Here is a 24034-nt window from a genome sequence, read left to right on the forward strand (position 1 = left end):
TCACCTCCCAAAAGTCCCCACCCACTAACACGGTCACTTTAGGAATTAGCGCTGTGATGAGGAAGGCAGAGGGCACAAGTGCACACCACAGCACTCGCTACGTGGTATTAATCTGCTCAGAGTTTATACCAGGACACACAGAAGATGAAATTAAAACAGTATCAACCTGCGCTTGATTCCGAGAACCCACATAAAGCCAGATGCACAAAGTGGTGCGGGCATCTGGAGTTTGTCTACAGTGGAGGCCCTCGTGCACCCATTCATATTCTCTCTCTCCTTGCAAATAAAATAAAATCATTACCAAAGTGGCTGTCATTACCTGTACAATAATGAGCCCACCAACATTATGTCATGGATGGTGGGCAAGAACCAAAACATTAAAAAGACATTTCAAAGTAGAAGAGAGACTTGCTAAAAAGAAGATAGATGGCAGAGAGAGAACAAGAGAAGGTAATGGGAGAGGGTTATGACCAAAGTACATTATATACATGAACAAAATTGTCAATTAAATCCCAGGTCGTGGTGGCACACACCTTTAATCCCAACACTTGGGAGGCTGAGGTGGGAGGATTACTGCGAGCTTGAGGCCAACCTTGGGATGACAAAGTGAGTTCCAGGTCAGTCTGGGCTAGAGTAAGACCCTGCCACATAGAATTTTAAAAAAGTTAATAAAAAAGAAGTATCAAGGGCTGGAGAGATGGCTTAGCGGTTAAGCACTTGCCTGTGAAGCCTAAGGACCCCGGTTCCAGGCTCGGTTCCCCAGGTCCCATGTTAGCCAGATGCACAAGGGGGCGCACGCGTCTGGAGTTCGTTTGCAGAGGCTGGAAGCCCTGGCGCGCCCATTCTCTCTCTCTCCCTCTATCTGTCTTTCTCTCTGTGTCTGTCGCTCTCAAATAAATAAATTAAAAATAAAAAATAAAAATTAAAAAAAAGTATCAATTGCTATGCTGTCTGTAGTAGTTTGAATGGACATGCCCCAATAGATTTACAAGCTGATTAAAGCTTGTAACTTACTCTCTAGCCACCTGTTGGAGGAGGTGTCACTGTGGGCTGATCCTAGAATCTAGCCTTAAGGTGCGTTTGTGGGAGGATCTGAAATTTTAGGCTCAGTATGCAGAGAAATCTGAAGTTCTGCCTGGGCTCCGTGATGTCTGGTTTGCTGGTTTTTACTCTTGCTTTTGGTGGTGGGTTTTCTCTTTTTCAGCATTGTGGAACTTCCCCTAGATCTGTAAGCCTGAAATAAATCCCACTCCTCCCATAAACTGTGTCTGGTTTGGGGGTTCATCCCATCAGTGCAGAACTGACTATGACAGTGTCCTAACAATTTTGAGGCTTCCCAAGCCCCCTCCCCAACAAAAAGCCTTCCAAAAATTTTGGGGACTACACCTTCGCCAAGTGAGTATCTGAGACCCACACATCAGTCATGAATACACACACACACACACACACACACACACACACAGCCCACCTAAGTCTCATCTACTGAAGTCCTAACCTCCAGTTTCTGAGAATATAACTATATTTGGAGATGAAATATTTGTAGAGTTAAAATAAAATGAAGTGACATAGGTAAGGCCCTAGTCCAATATGGCTGGATTACTTCTCAGAAGAAAGCAGACACAGGCATGCAGAAAGGGAAGAACACGTACAAAAAGAGAATACCAGCTAAGCAGAGACCTGATGACACCTTGACCTCTGACCTCTAGCTTCCAAAATTGTGAGAAAATAGTTCCTTTTGTTTACAGCTCTTGGGCTGTGGCATTTGAAATGGCAGTCCTAGAAAACCAACACTGTGTAGGACAATCCCAAAGGGAAATGTGTTTTGTGTTAGAAATGCCCCAATTAAATAAACCAGTAAACTTCTTGATAAATGGTATAGACCTAAAGAGTGGAGGGGGAAAGGGAAAGAAAGAAACAAAGACATAATATGTTGACATATTTTATATTTGGTATTTGTAAGTCTTTAAAAAAGTTTTTTCAGGCCATTTTTTCCTTTAAAAAAAAAGCAACCAACAGCAATACTCTGTACAAGTATAACAAACATTAGAAATAGCATCATTCCAAAATAGTTACAAGAAAATTACAGTTTAGAGTCCACATCAACACGTTTTATTCATAGGTGGCCCCATGGGAGGGAAGCGACAGTATGTTAGACACACAGCTGCTACACAGTAGTCTGAAAACTCAAAATTCGGACTTTTGAGGCAAATCAACATCAGTCACAGAGGCTTGCTTGGCTCAACAAGCACAATCAAGCATTTCCGAAGAAAACCAGGCTTTTCAATCCAGAAGAGAAGCAAGAGTCTATCAGCTGTGTAGCTGACCCCTTCCCAACCCGGCCAGAGCGCCTCTGACTTCACAATGCACAGATCCAATAGGCCAGTGATGCCAAAACCTGGAGAGGTCACAATGTGGCCACAGAGCACACCAATGTCATTTCCTACTGGTGCAAGTCCTCGCTAGATTTGGCTGTGAAGGAACAAGTCTTTGTTCTTAGGAGAAAACATTTGGCCCAAGTCCCCCAGAGCAGCTGGCCACCAACCTTTAGCCCTTTCATTGGTAGGAAATCCCACACTGGCTCCTTTTCTATATGCAACTGTCATATTTGAGCAGGGAGCTTCCACTACCCCCACAATTCCACCGGACTCTTCAAATTTTATGGACCCTGTGAGGATTTGGGGAATAAGCCTAGATGCACCGTCTCTGACAAACCCCATACGGACACACTAATCTTTCCTTCCCAATGACTGGGCTATAAATACCTGACCACGCCCACTGACCCGACCCTGTCCCCAGGCCTCCTCAGGATGTGGAGAGGCATGGTGACCTTCGTGTGAACTGCTCATTTGGAATTCCAGACCTCTCTGCCACAAACCTTTCCCCCGGGACTAGAAATGATGTCCAAAAGTGGTTTTCTGGGGCTGGTGTTCAAGTACTTCCCAAACTCATACAAGCAAAAGGGAGGACAGGGCGTGTGTTTTGCTCTTATGCAGTATGTTCACAATTGAGTTGCTTTGATATTTAGTGGACTTTTAAAGGACTTTGTAGGGACAAGCCCTTTCCTCTGCTTTCTCCATAGCAGCAGAGGCAGAGCCTAAAATCTATACAGGATATGACCTGTAGGCACCCAGCACAATAGTTTCTGACACACTGGAGGAGGAAATGGGCCACAGCCCCGAGAGGACCCGCTGTAGAGCTCTCCATAGCTGGTGCACATGGTGGAGGAAGCAGACAAGAGTGAAGGTTCGGGAACAACCTGTCTCCCTTTAGCATCACAGCATGGCTTCTAATTCACATCTGTAGCAACAATCCCCCACCCCTACCCTAGTGAGTCTAAGGGTTCAACCTGCCCTGGCCAACCCATTCCTTAAAGGGCCTGACACTGAATGAACTTCTCACTACAAAAGAATGCGAAGGATTAAACAAAAAGTGCAACTTCCATTTGAGAAGTAAAATTCTCCCCAAATGTGACATCACCATTACCTCTCCTTTTAACCCTTTCAGTACCTCAGAGGAAAGGTGGACAAAAGACATACAGCATTAAACCTCTAGAACCATATCAGGGCTCTGAGTACATTGTGGTTCACCCTTCATAACCCTAAAATACCCATTCAGCATAGCCAGTAGGTTATCAAAGTGCCAGAGAGGTGAGGAGTGGAGCACAAGAGTATGAGGACCCAGGCTCCCCCGGACGGTGGCCAGGGCTCTCGAAGAGCTCACTCTCATCTTCAATAGGACACCCTGGTCCTAAGCATACAGCAGGATGTATCAACGTGGAAAACAGCCACAGGACTCCGAGGACTTGGTGATTCCTTCATAAGACCTTGTATATACTTCATTATCTATTGGAGAATAAACTCAAAACTTCTTCAAAATATAACCTGAGCCGCAACATAAAATAAAAGAAACAAATCCTTTCATGTTAATGCCTTGAAAGTTTACAGATTATGTACCAATAAAATAAATCCACATAAATTTTGAAATGCTTGGTGAATATACACCTGAAGCAAAAACAAAATTAATCTACATTTTAAAAAATTCAAAGTAATTACAGCAGCAGTATAGTGAGAAGACGTTTTAAAAATAATAATTACATCTTTGATACAAATCAAACTTTATACACCTCAATTCATAGGAATGACTGTGTAAGAGTTTAATAATTATATATACAGTAGATACCAATATTTGTCACTGCAGATAGAGACTAAAGCCAGTGAACTTTGGGGAAGGAGGGATTAATCTGACACTGAGTTCACACTGAAATGTTCACAGATTGCCACACTGTAAAACACCCACACATACACACACACACACGCACACACACGCACATGCACATCACACACACATACACAGACACACATTAAATGCCAACCTGAGTAAAACATCACTAAAAACCCCGGGCATCATGAATCACTAAGTCACATATTGCACCTTTAAGTAATCCTTCTTACCAACGACAGAAAAGAGAAAAAGGAGAAGACGGGAACAAGAAAAGGGTTTATGTCATGGCGGGAATGATGCCTCTGCTTCTCCCGTCCCACCCACAGAAATTCTCAAGGTGACAGTCTCCATTCTCACCCAACCAATGGGCTGAAAATGTCCCCAAAAGAAGTCTTTGGAGAAAAAAAGAAAGCAAAAGTGGAGCACAAATGTACGTGGGGGCTAGGGAGTGGAGCAAAGAGAAAGGCCTCCTCTGTCGAATGAGAACAGGAATGTTACTGAGAAGGCGAACCTCTGATGCTAAACTACTGTTTAAATATTCTGTATATTCCAATTATGAGATTCAATATAAAAATAGAGACATCTACTGAGTTTTGCCTGTGGAAGCATAATTCAGAAAAGGCACATGTTCAAATAGAAAACCCATGCAGATGGGGCAGCAATGCCCCTCCCTACATGATAATCACCCACAAGTATGTATTTTCCATCGGCTAGATTCCAAGATACAGTAGGTAAAAATAGACCTCTGATACTTAAAATATATTCAACCCAACACAAGCCTGGCATTAGCATGTGAATCATATAAAATAGTCTTTAAAATAAAAGAACCTGTTTGAAAAAGGAAAAAAAAAAAATAGCTCACTTTTTCTGGTTTTCCACAATTCTCAAGGAAAAAACAAAAAGTGAACTCATCCCAATGGTAATCAGGAATGCAGATGATTTTCACACCACCCATCCACAGCTCTTTACAGCCCCAAATTCCCATCTGTCATGTTTTATACACACAGCTTCATGCCCTCCATGGTAGCTCAAACAGAACAGAACAAAGAACTAAGAAATGAGACATATGAAAACATGTCAACATTGGGGCACTTTCCTGCATGGTGAGTGTGACGGTCTGGTTAACTTCAGAAAGGGTTTGCTTTGGAACTAGGCGATGTAACCGTTGGTCTTCCCAAACATGCTCACGGGCTCAAGGTTTTCATAGATTGTCATTGCCGTTGTATTCTGGTAGATGAGATCAACTTTTGAGTCTTTCTGGGATCTGATAATATCCAAAACACACTGATTGAGGAAAACATACTGGTCCTGATAGGAAAAGATGAATGAGAGAGAACCAATAAACACAGGGATGAGTATTAAGATCACCATCACCACAACACCACCCAAACCTCATGTGCCCAACAGCAAAGTGCAAGAGTGTGGTAGTTTGAATAGATGGTCCCCAATATATTCAGTATTTTATTAGTTGGTAGTTTGGATCTGTAGCCACCTGGCTGGTAAGGTGTAGTGGTGGGTTTGAGATTCCAATCTAAAAATATGCAAGGTGCCTAGCTAGAGTTCCTGAGGTGTGCTGTATCATGTGGTATGGCTTTTGGCTTGGGGCTTCTCTGTGTGTTTGGTCCTGTGAAGGCAGGCCAGCTTCTTCTGCCATTGTGGAACTTCCCCTGGATCTGTAAGCTTCAATAAATCCCTTCCTCCATAACTGTGCCTGGTCTGGAAGTTCATCTCAGCAAACCTGAAGCTGTCTACTACAGAAGCTGGTACCAGAAATGAGGTGAGATGAACCTGACCATGTGAATTTTGGTCTTTTGGAGCCTTTGTTTTGGAGGAACGGACATGGACTTGGTGCTTGCAACTGAAGATGCTTTCTGGAGTGGTAAGTCAAGTTTTATGGACTGTTCTGATGAGAGTTTGAGAATGCTAAGTGCAGACAGCATTGAACTTCGAGGCTTGGCTTATGAGCTTTCTAAGGGGAAGGAAAGACTGCAGAGAACTTTGTTGGAACTGGGCTACTGGCATAAGGGCTGGCTGTGTCCTGCTGCCCAGGCCCAGAGCGTTTGATCAAGGTTAAATTTGTAATGGACTGATGTGCTTGGCTAAAGATACTGGACTGAAAGATTTAAGATTTTAAGTTGAAAAACCTCAAGCAAGTTAAAATTACAGGCACTGAGACTGGTTTTAGGTTGCTGGAGCTGCTATTGTGAAACACATTAGCAAGCTTAAGGAAGATGGCCCAACTGGTGTACATTAAAACAATAGAGAGGATGCCTGAAAAAAAAAACTATGAGAAACAAAAAAAAAGCTCTTTTTGGAAAGAGTTAACTGGAAAAGGAACCTACTTTTCAAGGTTATGATTTTGTCCCTGAATTAAGAATATGGCTATGTCCTCCACACCTAGTATTGGTTTTGAAAGCATAAAAAATGCATGGAGTGGTCATAAAGTACACACCTGGTTCCAAGAGCTGCTGCTGAGATGTGAAACAAGACAGGACACGATGAGCCTGATAGGCTAAAAGAGCCTTTAAAAGATGGACTGTGATTTGCATGGAGACCTGAAGATGTTTTGGATATACCAGGCCTATGCAAGGGCTACCATGGAGTGCACTGTTGGCCTGAGATGGAAGTATTTCCTGGCTACTTTGCCCAGCTGAAGGGGTAGAATTTAAAAAACAAACAAAAAACAAAACAAAACAAAAAAAAAAAAACTAGAGACTATCAGTCTCTGGTTATATTGGAACTAAACTGCAGAACTTTGATGTTTGCTTGATGGAGGTTGAGCTTGCATTGTTCTAGTCTCTCCTTGCTATGTCTTAATACCAGTTGGAAATATTTACTCTGTGACTTTATATGTTGAAAATATATAACTTGTTTGATCTTACAGGACTCACAGCTAAGAGACAATCTTAGATCTCGGATGAGACAGGGGGCTTTGGAACTATCTTAAGTTGGTAAAGACTGTGAGGCCCTTTAAAACTGGACTGAGCACATTTACAATGTGTGATGGTTTTAAATCTACTGGGGGCCAGGGGCAGAATGTGGTAGTTTGAATAGATGGCCCCTAATATATTCAGTATTTTATTAGTTTGTTGTTTAGATCTACAGCCACCTGGCTGGAAGAAGCGTCACTGGGCCATCCAGCCCTAAGGTGTGAGATTCCAATTCAAGTACCTCGGTGAAATTCCTAAAGTGTGCTGTGTGGCTTTTGGCTTGGGGCTTCTCTCTCTGTGTTTGGTCCTGTGAAAGCAGGCCAGCTTCTTCTGCCATTGTGGAACTTCCCTTGGATCTGTAAGCATCAATAAATCTCTTCCTCCTTAACTGTGCCTAGTCTGAAGTTCATCTCAACAAACCTAAAGCTGTCTGCTATAAAGAACCTGGTAACATCCAAAACCACAAAAAACAAGCTTTCTTCGTCAGTGATGCTCACCAAAAGGGTGCCCTTGCCTCCCCTGCCTAAGGAAAGGTATCAGAATAGGGGAAGGCAAGAGAAGCATGTGAAGGAAATATAGCATATATACAAGGTCTAACAGGATTTCTGTGGCATGGGGAGCCTGTGAGAAATGAAAAACAGTAATTCTCCACAGAGGAGGTTGGGTAAAGGAGACATCACCTGGACCTAAATGGGGACCTCCCTTCAAACAAGTGTGATGATGTTAGTCTTGGTGGTCAACTTGACAGGATTTAGAATCGCTATGGAAACAAATCTTTTGGCATGTCTGTGAGGGAGTGTCTAGATTAGGGTACTTGAGGTGGAGAGAACACAGCCTGACTATGGGCAGCACCATTCCATGGGCTGAGGTCCTAAAGTTCTTCCCAAGGAGAAAGCTAGCTGAACAGCAGCACTCATCTCTCTGCCTTGTGACTGTGGACTGAATGTGGCAGCTACTTCATGTTTCTGCCATCATGCCTTCTCCATCATGATGGACTTTATCACCTGAACTATGAGCCAAAACAAACACTTTATCCCTTAAATTGCTTCTTGCTTGGGTATTTGATTGATCATAGGAATGAGACAATAACTGCAGATGGTTGGCTATAATTGTCAATTAGAGGGGACCTGATTCACCTAGAAAACAAAACCTCTGAATAAGTCTGTGAGGATACTTCCAGAGTGTTTAAATTAGGAGGGCAGACCCACCCTGAGCACGGGTGGTATTATCCTATGGACTTGGGTGGTGTGAATAAAAAGGACTGAGCTAGCTGAGCACCAGTATTCCTCTCTCTCTGCTTCCTGGCTACAGACACAGTGTGGCCAGCCATCTCATGCTTCGTGCCATGATAACCCAAACCATGAGTCAAAATAAACCTGTCTTTCCTTAAGTTGCTTTGTCAAGTACTTTGTCACAGCAATGAGAAAAGTAAGTAATGTAGCAAACATGTCAAATAAGTGTGTGGCCATTAAAAAAATAGTATGCTGAAGCCAGGTGTGGTGGTGCGCACCTTTAATCCCAGCACTCAGGAGGCAGAGGTAGGAGGACTGTCATGAGTTCGAGGCCACCCTGACACTCCATAGTGAATTCCTGGTCAGCCTGGGCTAGAGTGAGACACTACCTCGAAAGACCAAAAAAAAAAAAAAAAAAAAAAAAAAAAAAAAAAAAAAAAAAGTATGCTGATAGAAAAAAAACAACTATTACACTGTAAAAGAGAAAAAAATCATAAGGAAACATTATATATTAAACAGGTTCCAGGGGCTGGGGAGACGGCTCAGCAGTTAAAAGCACTGGCTTGCAAATCCTGTCAGCCCCAGTTCAATTCCCAGATAGGCCAAATACCAAGTGGCATATGCATGTGGAATTCTTTTGCAGTAGCAAGATATGCTGGTGCACAGGCACACACACGCACAACTGCCCAGTAAACACGTTTTTAAAATAAGAATAAAATAAGAACAGGATCTGCTCTGTTCAAAATACTCCACATAGGGATATGTGCACATGTTTACAGATATACACGCAGAGTCCTAAAAGAATATATGCAACATTTAGTTACTTTTCTCATTGTTGTGACCAAACATCTGACAAGAAGCAACTTGGTGAGGAAGGGATTATTTCAGTTTACAACATCAGAAAGGACACAGTCCGCCAAGCAGGGAAGGCAGTGGTGAGAGTGTGAGGCAGCTAATCACACTGAGCTCAGTCAGGAAGCCCGAATCAGAAAGGAAGTGGGGCCGGGTTATAAAAGTTCAAAACCTTCCTGTAATAACCCATTTCCTGCAGCAAGGCTACAACTCCTGAAGTTTTTAGAAAAATATTTTTATTTATTTATTTGCAAGCAGAGAGGGAGATAGAAATAAGAGAAACAGACAGAAAGAATGGGTACACCTCAGCCTCCAGCCACTACAAACAAGTTTTCACAATCTTCCACCACACCACTACCTACTGGGGACCAAGTGCTCAAATACATGGACCTCTGTGGGTGGCATTTCACATTCACAAAACGACATACACCAAATGTGAATATTGCCTACCTCTAGGACATGGGATTAGGAAAGAAAACTAAAAGAAAAAAATATATTCTAATGTAGTTCTATATTGCTAAAAAAAATTAACTTGACTATTGTTTTCCAAATATAGAAAAGACATGAAAAAGAATCTGCAGGCAGGTATATGATTTCTCTGTTGCTCAAGAGCATAAAAGACTGAGAAATACTATTCTATAATTACAGCAGAAAAATTAAAATCTCTTCTGATGAACACAGATGAGAAATTTCACTTTCCCCATACAGCTCACCCAAAGTACACAATGTACTCAGACCTCTAGAACATTCCCTGCTAGACTCATACACACAACACATATCCATTGAGTTCTAAATTGGTACAGGGCAATGGCTTGATACAAAATTAATATTCTGCTCTCATCCTGGTCCAGGCACATCCACCCCTTTTAGGAAGCTACTTCCCACTATATTCTGATGAGACTATGCCTCAGATGTATCAGAGACACTTCAGGAAAAACAAGAAACAGTTTAGCCCACATTTTTTCCACCACTGGTCATCATCCTTCTGTAACCTTGATAATTAATAGTCATTAATATCTACGAGGCTGAGTGAGGATAAACTGCTGCGTATGCATTTAAGCAGCATTGTGCTATTTCATGTTCAGTAAGTCTGTTTCACTAGCTTAAAGATGGTCAGACCTTCTTAGCAACAAAGGCTGAAAAATATAAAATCTGGAAACCAAATCTAGAGATGTGTGATTACTTGGTAAGTGAGAAGCAGGAAGGCAAAGAATCCTGATGCTATCTGGGTGTACTACAGTCACTTGAACCAGGTCACTGAATTCCAACGCAGCTTAGGATCTGCAAAGAAATCCACTGCTGTTCTGTAAACAAGAGCTGGAAAGATCTGGAAGGGTGAAATATTTTAACACAAGCATGTGGCTCCACGCACATATTTTTTTGAAACAAATGATGGGAAAGGCAGGGTATCAAACACAGATCTTGGCCTCACCTCGGTCTGCACCATCAGAGGCCTGTGCATCCGAAGGTCATACACGATCCCATACACATCCACAGTGTTCTCATTCTCTATCTGATAGATAAGACGATCAATGGCGATGAAAGTGCCTGTCCTTCCAACCCCGGCGCTGAAACGAGAGAGGTGCGTACTTTACTGTGGCCTGCCTCCACTGCAGACCTCTTCAAAGTCCCGTCTGTACCGTGGCTGCTCTTCTCTATGACTACCACTTGAGGGCAGCGCCAGCAGCAGGCTTTGCCCACGAAACTTACAGGTCAAGCTATACCAGCTTGGCCCTGGGGCCTCAGTCCCGAACTTACTTTTGAGTTAAATGCCACAAATACAACATCTTGCTAAACCTTCTTATATTCCACCCTGCCATAGTGATCCCGTATTTACTCTTTGCAGGACAACAAAATTCTTTCTTCCTTCTGCCTTAACTTAATTCTTTCAGCTTTGAAGCTAATTTCTTATCATTCCAGGGTAGAAGTGGGCACACTCTTTCTGTAAAAGGCTAGATAGCAAAAATCTGGCTCAGCAGACCATGTCACAGAAGCATAAGAGTAACCGTAAGTAATATACAGGCCAGGCCTCTGGCTGTGTGCCATGGAAATTTTATTTACAAGAACAAGTAGTTGATCCAATTTGTCCAGAGACTATAGTTTGGCATTACATTCTAGGATCTCAGGACTCCAGGAATAAGCCCATGTTCCCTTACACAAACCTTTCTTTGTTGAATGCTCAACTCTTAGGCCTTGCTTTGGGGAAGTGCTCATAAATGTGTCATTACACTGAAAATTATCCCCCACATATAAAGTGCCAACAAACAGATTACCTGCAATGCACCAGAATTGGTGATTCAGGGGGACTCTGCTTCATGTAGTCTCGGACAAGGTACCGAAAGTTGATGAGCAGGTCAGTAGTGTCGGGAACACCATGGTCGGGCCAGGAGGTAAAGTGGAACTGTCGCAGAGGGTGACTCTCACTTGTCTGGGTCTACAAGACAACAAAGGAGTTACAGCCAGAGCGTCAGGCTGCCGAGCCACATCACAAAGCGGGTGAGATCAAGCAGAGCCCGTTGAGGGCCCAGGAGAAAGGAGTGGTCCGAGCAGAAAGTCGAGCTCTGCATTGGTACAGCAGCTGCAGAAGTGAGCACAAGGCTGGGGTGCAGCTCGTGCCGGAGGGCCAGCCTCACACGCACAAGGCCGGGGGGTCCCGGACATCGCAAGGGGAAAAAAGTCATGTGTGTACACACACTTTTATCTTGCTCACCAAGTCCTCATGACATGCCCAGAAGGGAAGTTTTCATATCGACAGTTCAGAGGGTGACCTCCCCAGGGGCTCTTCTCACATGCAGCCAACACACCCAGTTCTTAGACGCATCATCTCCCTTCCCAGCTTCTGGCCAGTAAGAAACAGCCCTACATCCTCACACCTGCACCTCCTGAGAGCTTCCCAAGCCCCATCTTGAAAAAGCACTGACTTTCAAACCAAAACTAATCTAATCTGCCCACATGTATCCTGGAGGTCAGGACCTGCTGAGAACTTCTCATGAGCCCCAAATTCTCCAAAAGATCTAAAGGACTGACAGACAACGAGCAAGCATTTAAGACCACAGGGTCTGAGAGAGGAGGCCCCTGCCACCCACAAGAAGAAGCTACTTCAACATCACATAGGCAGCGCAAAGTACACCCAGGTGCAACAGAACTGCTAATTACACGAACCTGTCTCCTACCCCAGACCAAGTGTGCACCTTGAACTATCAGAACTCTGCCCCTTAGGCCAGTTTGGTCCCTTCTTGTCCTTGATTCCACTATCCTCATCTGTCCACACCTGGACACTGGCTTATATGTCCCACAGCTGGACAGTAGGCATCTCTATTTCTACAGCCAATTTATTCATCATAAAACGATAAATTTATATTATTCAAAACTTGGAAAACACTGAGTGGGCAGAATGCTGAGAGAAGACACTGGGAGGTACATCTAAACAACACACACACTGCTAAAGAAAAAAGGCTGTGAGGAGCAGAGAGGGGACGAGAGGAAGAGGGTGCGGAAGCAGTGCTGCTCGGGATTCTCTCCGCGGGGAGCCACGGGGGCGCAAGAGAGGAGTGGCAGTCAAAAGCAACCGTTTACAATGTTCTCAATCTATAAAAGGGAAATGTATTCATGCATTTTGCACAATTGGACAGTACTATTTTATAAAATGCCATATGGAAGTCTGAGATGGATGCTAAACTAGGAAAAGGCTTTAGTGAAATAACTTGAACTCTGCAGTTTGGAGTTTGGTTAATAAAAATGGAAGAATAACAGCAAGAGCATTTCTAATGATGTGGACAAGTCCACATGCAATTGCCCTCCACAGGATGAACCCCAAACAGTAACAACAACCATGGATAAGGCACTCTGTTTAAATGGGCAAAGCCTGTTGAAAGAAGCAGGGCATACTTCAATGGTTTTCTAGTATTGTGAACTTAGCTGTTCAGGTGGCCAAATCAGTGTGTGCTGACAGCTCTGTCAGCAGCTCCAGCAGAGGAAGTGGAATATTCTCTGAGGCCAGAGCCTTTTTGACATATTAACCAGTAAACAATTAGCACTTAACATATTACACCTATCCATGACTTGTGGAATCTTCAAGAATAATTCTTGCACACTAGAACCTAATCCACAATTCCCATAAGATGTAACACCTCTAAGTCTACTTCCAGGCTTTTATTGTATGTGCTATTCATAATAGATACAAAACTTTGCTGCAAACCAGGCATGATAATGCCTGCCTGTAATCCCAGTATTCAGGAGGCTGAGGCAAGTAAAAAAATCTGTCTCAAAAAAAAAAAAAAAAACTTTGTTTCCTGGCACATTTCAGTTAAGATTACATTTTTACTATATCTGTTCATGATAATTATAGTCAACCCTCTGGATCCATGGCAGGTGGATTCCAGGGTGCCTATGAATATGAAAGTCTGTGAATGCCAGAGCCGAACGTAATGGCGCAGTGTTCACATTCATCCTGCACCATCCTCCTGTCCAGTCATGCACATTCTGGTCAGTGACAGACCCCATGTATGACAGCACACACGATGCAGCCCAGGTGCCTAACACGCTATACCAACTAGGTTTGTGTAGGTATATATTATGAAATACACACAAGTGAGACGTTCTTCAGAACATCCCCTGTCACTGAATAGCACATGATCATAGTCTACATCATTTCTAAATTACTTTACATTACCTAGCATAATTCAAATAGTTGTCATACTATATCATTTAGAGAACAGAACTGTGCACGTTCAATACAGACACAATTTTTATTCTAAATATTTTCTATTCTGGGTTGGTTGAATCCACAACAGTATGACCCAGGGATAAATGGGGCTGTCTGTATGAAGTCTACATAGACAGCATTTCTAAAAGCTGAATGCTCCTGATCAGCAGATAAGTCATGGTTTAGTTACCTATTCTCCAGAAATTAGAGATGTATGTGGTTTCCAAATTGTTCCTCTGCTGTAAATAATGCTGGCATTGAGCTCTGTGACTGACAAACCTATTTCTGCATTTCAGATTATTTCTTTATGTCAGAGACTTAAACTCCAGATGGAAAAGAATGGACATTTCCGCTGTAAAGGGTTATTGCCACTCCCACCTCAGCAGCAATGCCAGTGCTTCTCTGTGCACCTGCCTCTACTTTCACGCACCCCTCAGAAATGCTACTTCTGAGCTGGAGAGATGGCTCAGCAGTTAAGGTGCTTACCTGCAAAGCTTACAGGCCTGGGTTCAATGCCCCAGGACCCACATAAGCCAGGTGCACACAGTGGCGCATGCATCTGGGATTTGTTTGCAGTGGCTGGAGGCCCTGGTGCACCCATATTCACATTCTCTCTCTCTCCATACGTGTGTGTGTGTGTGTGTGTGTGTGTGTGTGTATTTCTCTCTCTGCTTGCAAATAAATTAATATATTTTCTTAAAAAGCTTTACTCCCTAGAGTACCTAATGACATAACTGAATTCATTTCTGTAACTTTGGAGGGAAAGGAGACCACTGCATACACCCTACATTCTGCATGGCCAGCTACTATAAACTGCTCCTAACAGCAAATGCCTATTCCTCACACATCTATTCCCAAGCAGATAATCCAAAAGACCTCTGTGACAAAAACTCAATGACCAAGTCCCTGGAAATGGAAGGAAAGTGTTACTAATGGAGAGATGTGCTCTTACAATTCATCTCATTCAGTGTCACTTGTTAAATTCCCCTCAGAAAGTCAAGCTAGGGGGTTACCTGGGAGGAGAGTTAGATAGATATTGAACTTCTTTATCCTGTAAAAAAGACAGCAAAAATACTTTTCTGACTCATTCAATATTAGTTATTATTAACGCATTGTCCCCAAATTGCCATCCAGCAGTTTTCTGAGATCTACCTTGACTCACATTTTTCACTGTGAAGTCTCTGACGGTCCACTCTGGAAGAACAACTTCTGACGTCATTGCCACGGTTACGTCCCCATAGTCCTGAGCTTGCTTGGAGGGCCAGTACTCCTCACATTTGGTCTAGAATACAAGTGCATTTTTATTAAATTACTCAAATCACACATCTGCCATCACTAAAGCCTCACAAGGAAAACCAAGTAGTAAAAAGTGACATGGGGAATGATCAATCCCTTAGGCTGGGTTCTATTTGACCCTTAAAATTGGTGGGATTTATTTTTTTTAAAACAATTCTTGGTCAACTCTTTTCAAATTGGGAACCAGGGCATAGTAGCATACATCATCAGTCCAAGCACTCAGGAGGCTGAGGTAAGAGGTTCACTGTGAGTGCCAGGTCAGCCTGGGCTAGAGTGAGATCCTACCTCAAATAAATAAATAAATATAGGAGCCTGGAGAGATGGCTTAGTGGCAAAAGTGCTTGCCTGTGAAGCCTGAGGACCCAGGTTCAATTCCCCAGTTACGATGTAAGCCAGATGCTCAAGGTGGTACATGCATCTCTCTCTCTCTCTCTCTCTCTCTCTCTGTGTGTGTGTGTGTGTGTGTGTGTGTGTGTGTGTGTGTGTGTGATTTTTAAAGTGACCTTTCACTTCCATAACAGCCTTCTGATGCAGGAAGAGTACACACACCCCACACTCCTTATCACAAACAACATGGAGAAGGGCTCCATCACTCACCCCTACTTATCACTGTTCTTACTCCATCTGGGACCCTAGCACATATATGGAGCTGGATAAACATCCACTAACTTGAAGTGATATAACAAACACTAAAAGAAATGATTTCTGGCTGGAGAGATGGCTTAGTGGTCAAGGCATTTGCCTGCAAAGCCAAAGGACCTAGGTTCAATTCCCTAGGATCCACATAAGCCAGATGCACAAGGGAACACACATGTCTGGAGTTCATTTGCAGTGGCTGGAGGCCCTGGCATGACCTTTTCTTCCTCTCTCTCTCTCAAATAAATAAATAAAAATAAAGTTTTTCTAAAAAAATAAATGATTTTGATGGTTTTTCACTAATGCCTTGAGCAGCAGCAGTCACAGTGTGTGCCCAGGTAGCAGCAGCATGCCTCCCAAGAGCTGTCAGAAACGCAGTTTTGGGTAAAGCGCTGGCTGCTCAAGCAGGAGGACCTGAGTTCAGACCCCCAGAACCCATGTAAAGCCAGACAGACAGCAAGCATCCGAATCCCAGCCTTGCTACAGTGAGAGGGGAGGCAGACAAAGGAGATTCAAGATGCTCACAGGCCAGCCAACCTGCTGGTCAAAGAGACCCTGCCTCAAGACTAGGTGGGAGAGTAGGACTAACGTCTGTAGCCAGACTCTGACCTCCACACGTGGCATGGCATGTTTGTGCGCGTATTCACACACACACACAGAGATCATACACATGAACACAGAGAGATAATCTAGAGAATAGCAGAGCAGTCCTCAGCAAGGAACCCTGGACACAGACAATCTCAATGGAAGACAAAATGTGAGAACCACTGGCTTAGACATCAATTCCTGTTCCTCAAGAAATGAACCTAAACTTTAAACAAGGGGGAAAAAAATCATTCATACCAGGCACAGTGCCTTATGCCTGTGACCTCAGTATTCGGGAGGTGGAAGCAAGAGAATTGCTATAAAATTCAAAGACAACCTAGGCTACACAGGAGTTTCAGGTCAACCTAGCCTACACAACAATACCTTTGTGTCAAAAAAGTAAAATTTCATGGCTGAGGTATGGCTCCATAGTAGACTACATGCTTATCATATCCAAGGCCCTGGGTTCTAGCCCCAGTACCAGATAATAGTAACAATTTTCCTTGGGACTGGGGAGATAGCTCAGTGTGTAAAAGCACCCGTCACACAAGCACAAAGGCCTGGGTGGGCCTGAGCTTGAACCCAAGTACCCACATAAAAAGCCAGGAAGGGCTGCTCACTCCCGTGAGCCCAGTCCTGCAGTGCAGTACAGAAAGGAGAATCGCCATGGCTCAATGGTCAGCCCGTCCAGCCAACAAGGACAGCAACACCATCTCAAGGAAACGACACCGGAGAACAAGACGAGGACAGCTAATTTCCTCCTCTGGCCACTGCACACGCGTGCACAGAGCAGGCATACACCTGCACACGTACATTGCACACGCGTGCACAGAGCAGGCATACACCTGCACACGTACATTGCACACGGTACACACATACATGCCAAATATTTAAGGTACTCATTCTCCTTAGTGTAGTATAAGGTCCCATTCATCAGGCACAGAACTTTTGGATTTAGCATGTGCTTTTCAATACTCTTCACATCCATTTGTGGAAATATGGGATTTTATTACTAGAGTAAAAGATCTTATATTTGATATAAATAGCAAGAAGATTCCAGACCACACAGGGGAGAGAAGGCTACTGAGATCACTGTGGGATAAGTTTGAGATCTTGTTTAAAATGTAGGGGTTTAGTGCTAAAAACTAGGTTTGAAAACCAGAGCCAGTTGCTAAAGCCAAGGATGGGTGGGTTCATGTGCACCGAGCTGATGTAGACACAGTGTGGTTCCCAGCATCTCGGCCCCAGGCCTGCAGATTCTCCACTGTACCGACCCAGCACATGACATTTCCTGATGCTAGCAGCAGACACCTACGCACTGAAGACATTAACATGTACTCACAATGGACCATAACAGAACCAAGGTTTTTCAAGATTGTTTAAAACCTTTTCTGTTAAAAGAACAGAAAGTGGGGCTGGAGAGATGGTTCAGCAGTTAAAACGTACTTGCTTGTAAAGCCTGAAGGCCTGGGTCCAATTTCCCACTAACCATGTAAAGCCAGATACACAAAATAGTACATGTGTCTGGAGTTCATTTGCAATTTGAAATGGCCCTGGTGCACTCATTCTCATTCATTCATTCTCTTTTTTCACCATAATAAAAATTAATCTAGCTGGGCATGGTGGGGCACACCTTTAGTCCCAGCACTTGGGAGGCAGAGGTAAGAGGATCACCATGAGTTCAAGGCCACCCTGAGACTACACAGTGAATTTCAGGTTAGCCTGGACTAGAGTGAAACCTTACCTCTAAAAACCAAAAACTAAAATAAAATAAATAATCTAATTTTTAAAAAATCGCCAGGCATGGTGGCACATGCCTTTAATCCCAGCACTGAGGAGGCAAAGTAAGAAGATCTCTGTGAGTTCGAGGCCACCCTAAGACTACAGAGTGAATTCCAGGTCAGCCAGAGCTACAATGAGACCCTACCTCGAAAAAACAACAACAACAAAAGCAAAAACATACTTACCCTTCCCTGTTCCACACATTTGGTCAACATAACAATGGCATAAACATTTTTCTCCCAAACCATACGCCAAAAATCTTTCAGAGTGTTGGGTAAAGGTCCTTGTGTGGCAATAAAATCTTTCTTGGAATGATAGCCCTAGGAATGGAAAATTCACAATCACCATCAAAGAGCCAAAAGGAGTGCTCCAAAACTTTGTCCAAGCAATTGGTTGTGTTAAGACTTACAGGCATGTAGTTGGCATTGATGTAGTCATCTGCTGAGTGGGTCTGGACTGAAAGCTTGACTCGAGAAATATCATCTGTAACATTTAAGGGTAAAAAGGTCCTCATCAGAAGCAAAATTTCAAGAAAGTTGCAGACATGAAATAAATTAAAAAAAAAAAAAAAAAACAACTGGCAGCCCTGGGGTTTTTCTCATTCAATCCCCAGGGTCACCTTCTGTGACAGTGGCACAGAGAAGTGGCATGACCATCTGAGGAGAGGGAGGATCTGAACCCAGGCAGCCTGGCAAGGCCCATGCCCTAACTATCCTCACTCACCTTCTCAGACAAAACAAACATTAATACCAACAGTCCTAGGTGTCTGCCATGAACAGAGCATGTTGGTAAGCAATCATGTTTACACCTCAAAACCACCCAATGAGCTTTCCATTCTACAAGTGAGGAAAACAGGGTTCAGAGAAGCAGCAACACCTCCAAGTTCTAGCTTGGGAAGAGCAGAAATAATTCAAACTCAGGGCACATTCCACCACAGCAGGGGAGAGGTCCAGGTTAACTTCCAACCTTTCTTCGGTCCTTTATAAAGGTTATTATAAAATGTTCTGACTCTGAGGCTGGGGAAATAGCTGAGTCAGTAACGTGCTTGCTCTGCAGTATGAGGATCTGAGTTTGGCTCCCCAGCACCCATGTAAGCTGGGTATGGTGAGACAGGAGATCCCTAGGGCTTGCTGACGCTAGTCTACCCAAATCAAGGAGCTCTAGGTGCAGCAAGAGATCTGTCTGAAAAACAGTAGGGTGGGCTATGCAGGCTGCTGGGTGAGAAAAATCATCGACAAGCTTACCCAACTGCTAAACAATCCACATGCTACACAGCAGACGAGGCAGGCAAGAGGTGCCCACTGGTGCAATAGCTGTATGTATGGTATGGGGTAATGAATTGCTCTCTGGGAGAAAATAAATGCCTGGTACTGAAAACCTACTCAAAAATCTATGGTTGGGAAGGTCATGTCACTTTGATGTGGGGGAGGGCAGGGAGTGCCAATACTGCTGGCTGACTAAATGGGTATGTTGTGCTCATCAAATTACCCTCTGTGGTAGTTTGAATGTATGTCCCTCATAGACTCATATGGGTTGTTCCTTTGTTTTTGCTTATTTTATTTATTTATTGGTTTTTCTAGGTAAGGTCTCAGTCTGGGCCCAGGCTGACCTGGAATTCACTATATAGTCTCAGGGTGGCCTCGAACTTACAGTGATCCTCCTACCTCTGCCTCCCAAGTACTGGGATTAAAGGCATGCACCACCACAACCTGCTAGACTCAGATGTTTTATTAAAGCTTCTAACTTGGGTCTCCAGCCACTTGGAGGTGTCACTGGGGGTGGATCCTGGGGTCCAGCCCTAAGGTGTGTTTGGGGGCAGATCTGATTTCCGGCTTAAAGGTGTACACAGAGGTCTGAACTCTGGCAGGATCCCTGCTGCTTTTGGTGTTTGTTGGCTGTTTGGTTGTCTCTCTGCTTGGATGTATGGAAACAGCTTCTTCCACCGCTGATGGACCTTTCCCTGGACCTGTGAGCTTGAGATAACCCTTCCACCCAACTGTGCCTGGTCTGCATGTCCATCCTGTAAGCTTGAGATAACCCCTTCCTCCCCTCAACTGTGCCTGGTCTGTATGTCCATCCCAGCAGTGTAGAAGCTGACTACAAAACCCTCTAAATATTTATACTGTGTTTATCCCCACAGATTAGTGCTGATCACAGCTTTGATCAGAGAAGGTTCATTTTGCAGATGATGGTGACTAAAAACTCACCAAAGTGTGGAGGATTAAGTGAAGGCTGAGTGTTCAGCACCAGAGGAGACATCTACAATACCCCTCCAAGGCTCGGGGAACATTGCGGAGAGCAGACAGAAAGAATGAAGAGATAGAGGCTGGGAAGGAGCACTGTGGGACAGTATCTTCCAGACATGAAGTGACCATTATATTATGACCTCATGACACAGTCCTGTAACAGCTGTCACTACCTCTACAAGACAAAACTGGGCTCATCAACATTTTGACATTTGGATGATGGGGGTGGGGAGCAAAAATAGTCATCAAAATAGAAGAGGGAATAGAAAAGTCTAGTGGGAAAGAAGGAAGAGTTCAGCAAATGGACATGGGGGGGTCAAAAGAAAGTATTGGAAGGGGATTATGATCAAACTACATTATCTTCATGTTCAGAAATAGTCAAAAAAGGTTTTTTAAAAATAAGGTGTTTAGTGATTGAGGAAGCCACCCAACATTGACCTCTGACCTCCACATATGCACACACCATGTGTACATATACCTGCAAGCACACGTGCACTCACATACATATGAATATGCACATGCACATATGCATGCATCCTGCATATATACACACAAAAAATAAGTTCTAAATTCAAGAATAAGCTGAATATATAAAACAACTGAGTGGAATGGTCTAAAATACATATTTCTCATGTTTTCATTGTCATTTAGAACACACACACACACACAAAGCTACCCAACTCCACAAATAAAATAATCCAGAAACTCCAACTGTCAGGATAAGCCATGGGCAGCGGCATCCAGGGGGGCTCCCTGTCTCTACCATAACTCTCTCACCCTGCCTAGGACAGACCAAAACCAACATGAGCCTCAGAAGGCAGAATTGAGACAGGTCCCCAGCCCAGTTGCAGGAGCATTTCTCACAGAGCAGGAGCCAAGTCCCCTTGTCAAGTATATAGAGAGGAAATAGAAACACACACACACACACACACACACATATACATATGAGCTAGAAAAACAGTCTAAGCAGATACTATTAGTTTAGGCAAGAAAAACTTGGCTTCAAATTTAAAAAAAAGACATTATCATTAAATGACCTGAGATAAAAATTATCTTCAGGGCTGGAGAAATGGCTTAGCGGTTAAGCGCTTGCTTGTGAAGCCTAAGGACCCCGGTTCAAGGCTCAATTCCCCAGGACCCACGTTAGCCAGATGCACAAGGGGGTACATGTGTCTGGAGTTTGTCGCCCATTCTCTCTCTCTCTTTCTCTCTCTGTCAGCTGTTCTCAAATAAATAAAAATAAACAAAAAAATTAATAAAAAAATTATCTTCAGCCAGGCGTGGTGGTGCACGCCTTTAATCCCAGCACTTGGGAGGCAGAGGTAGGAGGATTGCCATGAGTTAGAGGCCACCCTGAGACTCCATAGTGAATTCCAGGTCAGCCTGGGCTAGTGAGACCCTACCTCGAAAAACCAAAAAAAAAAATTATCTTCAAATCAGCTAAATCAGACACAGGATGGTTATAAACCACTGACATTCCTCTCTGTCCCTTAACCCAGCCCAAAGAAAGACTCCATGAACCTCCCACAGAAAGCTATTTACATTTCCGTCTAAGGGTTGGTGTAAGAAATGATTCTCCTTCTGAACTCAATCGGCTGTGATGTCTTTTGGTTCAGTACAGACACTGGTGATTCAGAATCTGGAATGGATCTCAACAGAACAAGTACTTAGCTGAGGAACAGGTCCAGCCAAGCAGAGATGTATCTGGACAAGCAGATAGTCTGGCTCCCAACCTGCTCTCCTGCTTCCTCCCCCTTTCAGCCAGGACTACATAGACTGAAATGAAGGGAAAGAAGGGGGAAGGGAAGAAGGCATAACAGAAATGATGAAGAGGATGGAGATGGGAAAATACAGGTAGACAGACAGAAGTAGAAAGAGAGACTGAGATTAAGATCTCAAATTCTGGCCTTTTCCCTGGATGAGCCACATACCTGTTCAAAGCCTGCCCTTTCCATTTTCACTTGTGTGACATTGGAAAAATGAGCTAGCATTCTAGCTCATTTCTGCTATCTGAAAAATGAGTATTGTACAACCTACTTTTTAAACTGAAGTTGTGAAGATTAAATTAAACATGCCCCCACATAGTAGGAGAACCCGATGGGAATACAACAAATCTGCAATATGTTTCCCCCAAAAAAATCTTTAAAATACAAAATATCAGCCAGGCATGGTGGCACAGCTTTAATCCCAGCACTCAGGAGGCAGAGGTAGGAGGATCACCATGAGTTCAAGGCCAGCCTGAGACTATGTGGTAAATTCCAGGTCAGCCTGGATTAGACTGAAATTTTACCTTGGGCGGGAAGGACACATATCCCTAACATAGCACTCAGCTCATAGTACGTAACTACTGAATGTTTGTGGAAATGGTTGATGGATGCCACTGGTTCCCTTCCCCCCTACTAGTAGAGATGTGACACAGGTCAGAGACAAAGGGGATGATGTGGGTAAAGTTACTTACAGGGGAGAACATTATTATAGCGATTCTTCCCTCTATTCTCAGCCAGTTCAGCTGCATATTTAGGTAGACTAATTCCAACCAGCTTCAGATCCTGTAAACAAAATAAGCAAGTTGTTTATTTAGCATTTCTACATGGAGCACAAAGCATAACAGAACAAAGGAGAAAGGCCGAGATGAATCCTATGAACTGCCATCCTTGAAAAAGGTCACTGAACTTGGAACCATATGAGTTCAAAGTTCCCATGAGTGTGATCTTCCTGGAAAATTCAATCATTGCATATGCAATCAAGTTAAAATGAGGTCATACTGGTGTATGGTATATCCTTAACCTTACATTGATGGTGTCCTGATAAGAGGAAAAAAAGACACCAACACACAAGAAAAAGACACCACATGAAATCAGAGTCAAACATGGGGGTGATACACCACAAACCAAGCAACAAACCAGCCTTCCAGAAGCTGGAAGAGGCACAGAGGGATCCTCCCCTCCCAGTTAGGAGGGATCCAGGCCATTCTGATGCTTTGATTTTGAACCTCTTAGCTCTAAAACTGTGAGACAAGAGATTTGAATTGTTTGAAGCCACCCAACTTATAGTACTTTGTTATGACAGCCCTATGAAACTAACAGACTAAAAAGCAGGGACAATTCTTGCCTTCCAGGCAAGAATTACAACTTAAACAAATATGGCAAGGCAAAATGAAACCTGCTAAATGTTGGTAAGACAGCCCACTACAGACAAAGCTAAGGCTGTGTGATGAGACACGGCGAAGGCAGAGAGTGGGCCCCTTTAATGGGACCTGAGGAGAGCATGGAGGGTTCATGGCGGAGCTGTGCTTGGGGTCGGAGGCAGGAATTCAGAGAGAGAAGGGCAGCTTGTGAAAGGCAGGAGTGCAGGGACATTCTGCACAGGAGCAATTCCTGGCCTGACTTGGGGGACAAGTAGAGACCAGAAGGTAGCCAGTGGTCAAGAAACTCCTTCCATGGTATTTCACAGCCTCAACCCCACAGTTGTCAAACCTAAGGATTTTAATTAATAGTCCCCTAACTTGAATCCCCTGTTTCTGTTTCTCCCTGGGCAATCTTCAGATAT

General features: G+C 43.6%; 1 protein-coding gene across 1 annotated transcript in view; it reads right to left on the bottom strand.

Moving 5' to 3' along the window:
- Nucleotides 1-1923: 1923 nt before the first annotated feature.
- Ptprj (protein tyrosine phosphatase receptor type J) overlaps nucleotides 1924-24034 on the bottom strand; it is a 197953-nt gene continuing 175842 nt past the window's right edge. The window contains exons 19-25 of the mRNA XM_045148440.1: nucleotides 22944-23034; nucleotides 18649-18722; nucleotides 18425-18559; nucleotides 15103-15222; nucleotides 11509-11669; nucleotides 10668-10803; nucleotides 1924-5529 (exon numbers count right to left, since the gene is read on the bottom strand). Coding sequence (XP_045004375.1) covers nucleotides 5371-5529; nucleotides 10668-10803; nucleotides 11509-11669; nucleotides 15103-15222; nucleotides 18425-18559; nucleotides 18649-18722; nucleotides 22944-23034 — 876 coding nt within the window. The 3' untranslated portion in view covers nucleotides 1924-5370. The remainder of the gene's footprint in view (nucleotides 5530-10667; nucleotides 10804-11508; nucleotides 11670-15102; nucleotides 15223-18424; nucleotides 18560-18648; nucleotides 18723-22943; nucleotides 23035-24034) is intronic.

Source organism: Jaculus jaculus, chromosome 1, assembly GCF_020740685.1.
Source record: "Jaculus jaculus isolate mJacJac1 chromosome 1, mJacJac1.mat.Y.cur, whole genome shotgun sequence".
Classification (NCBI taxonomy): Eukaryota; Metazoa; Chordata; class Mammalia; order Rodentia; family Dipodidae; genus Jaculus; species Jaculus jaculus.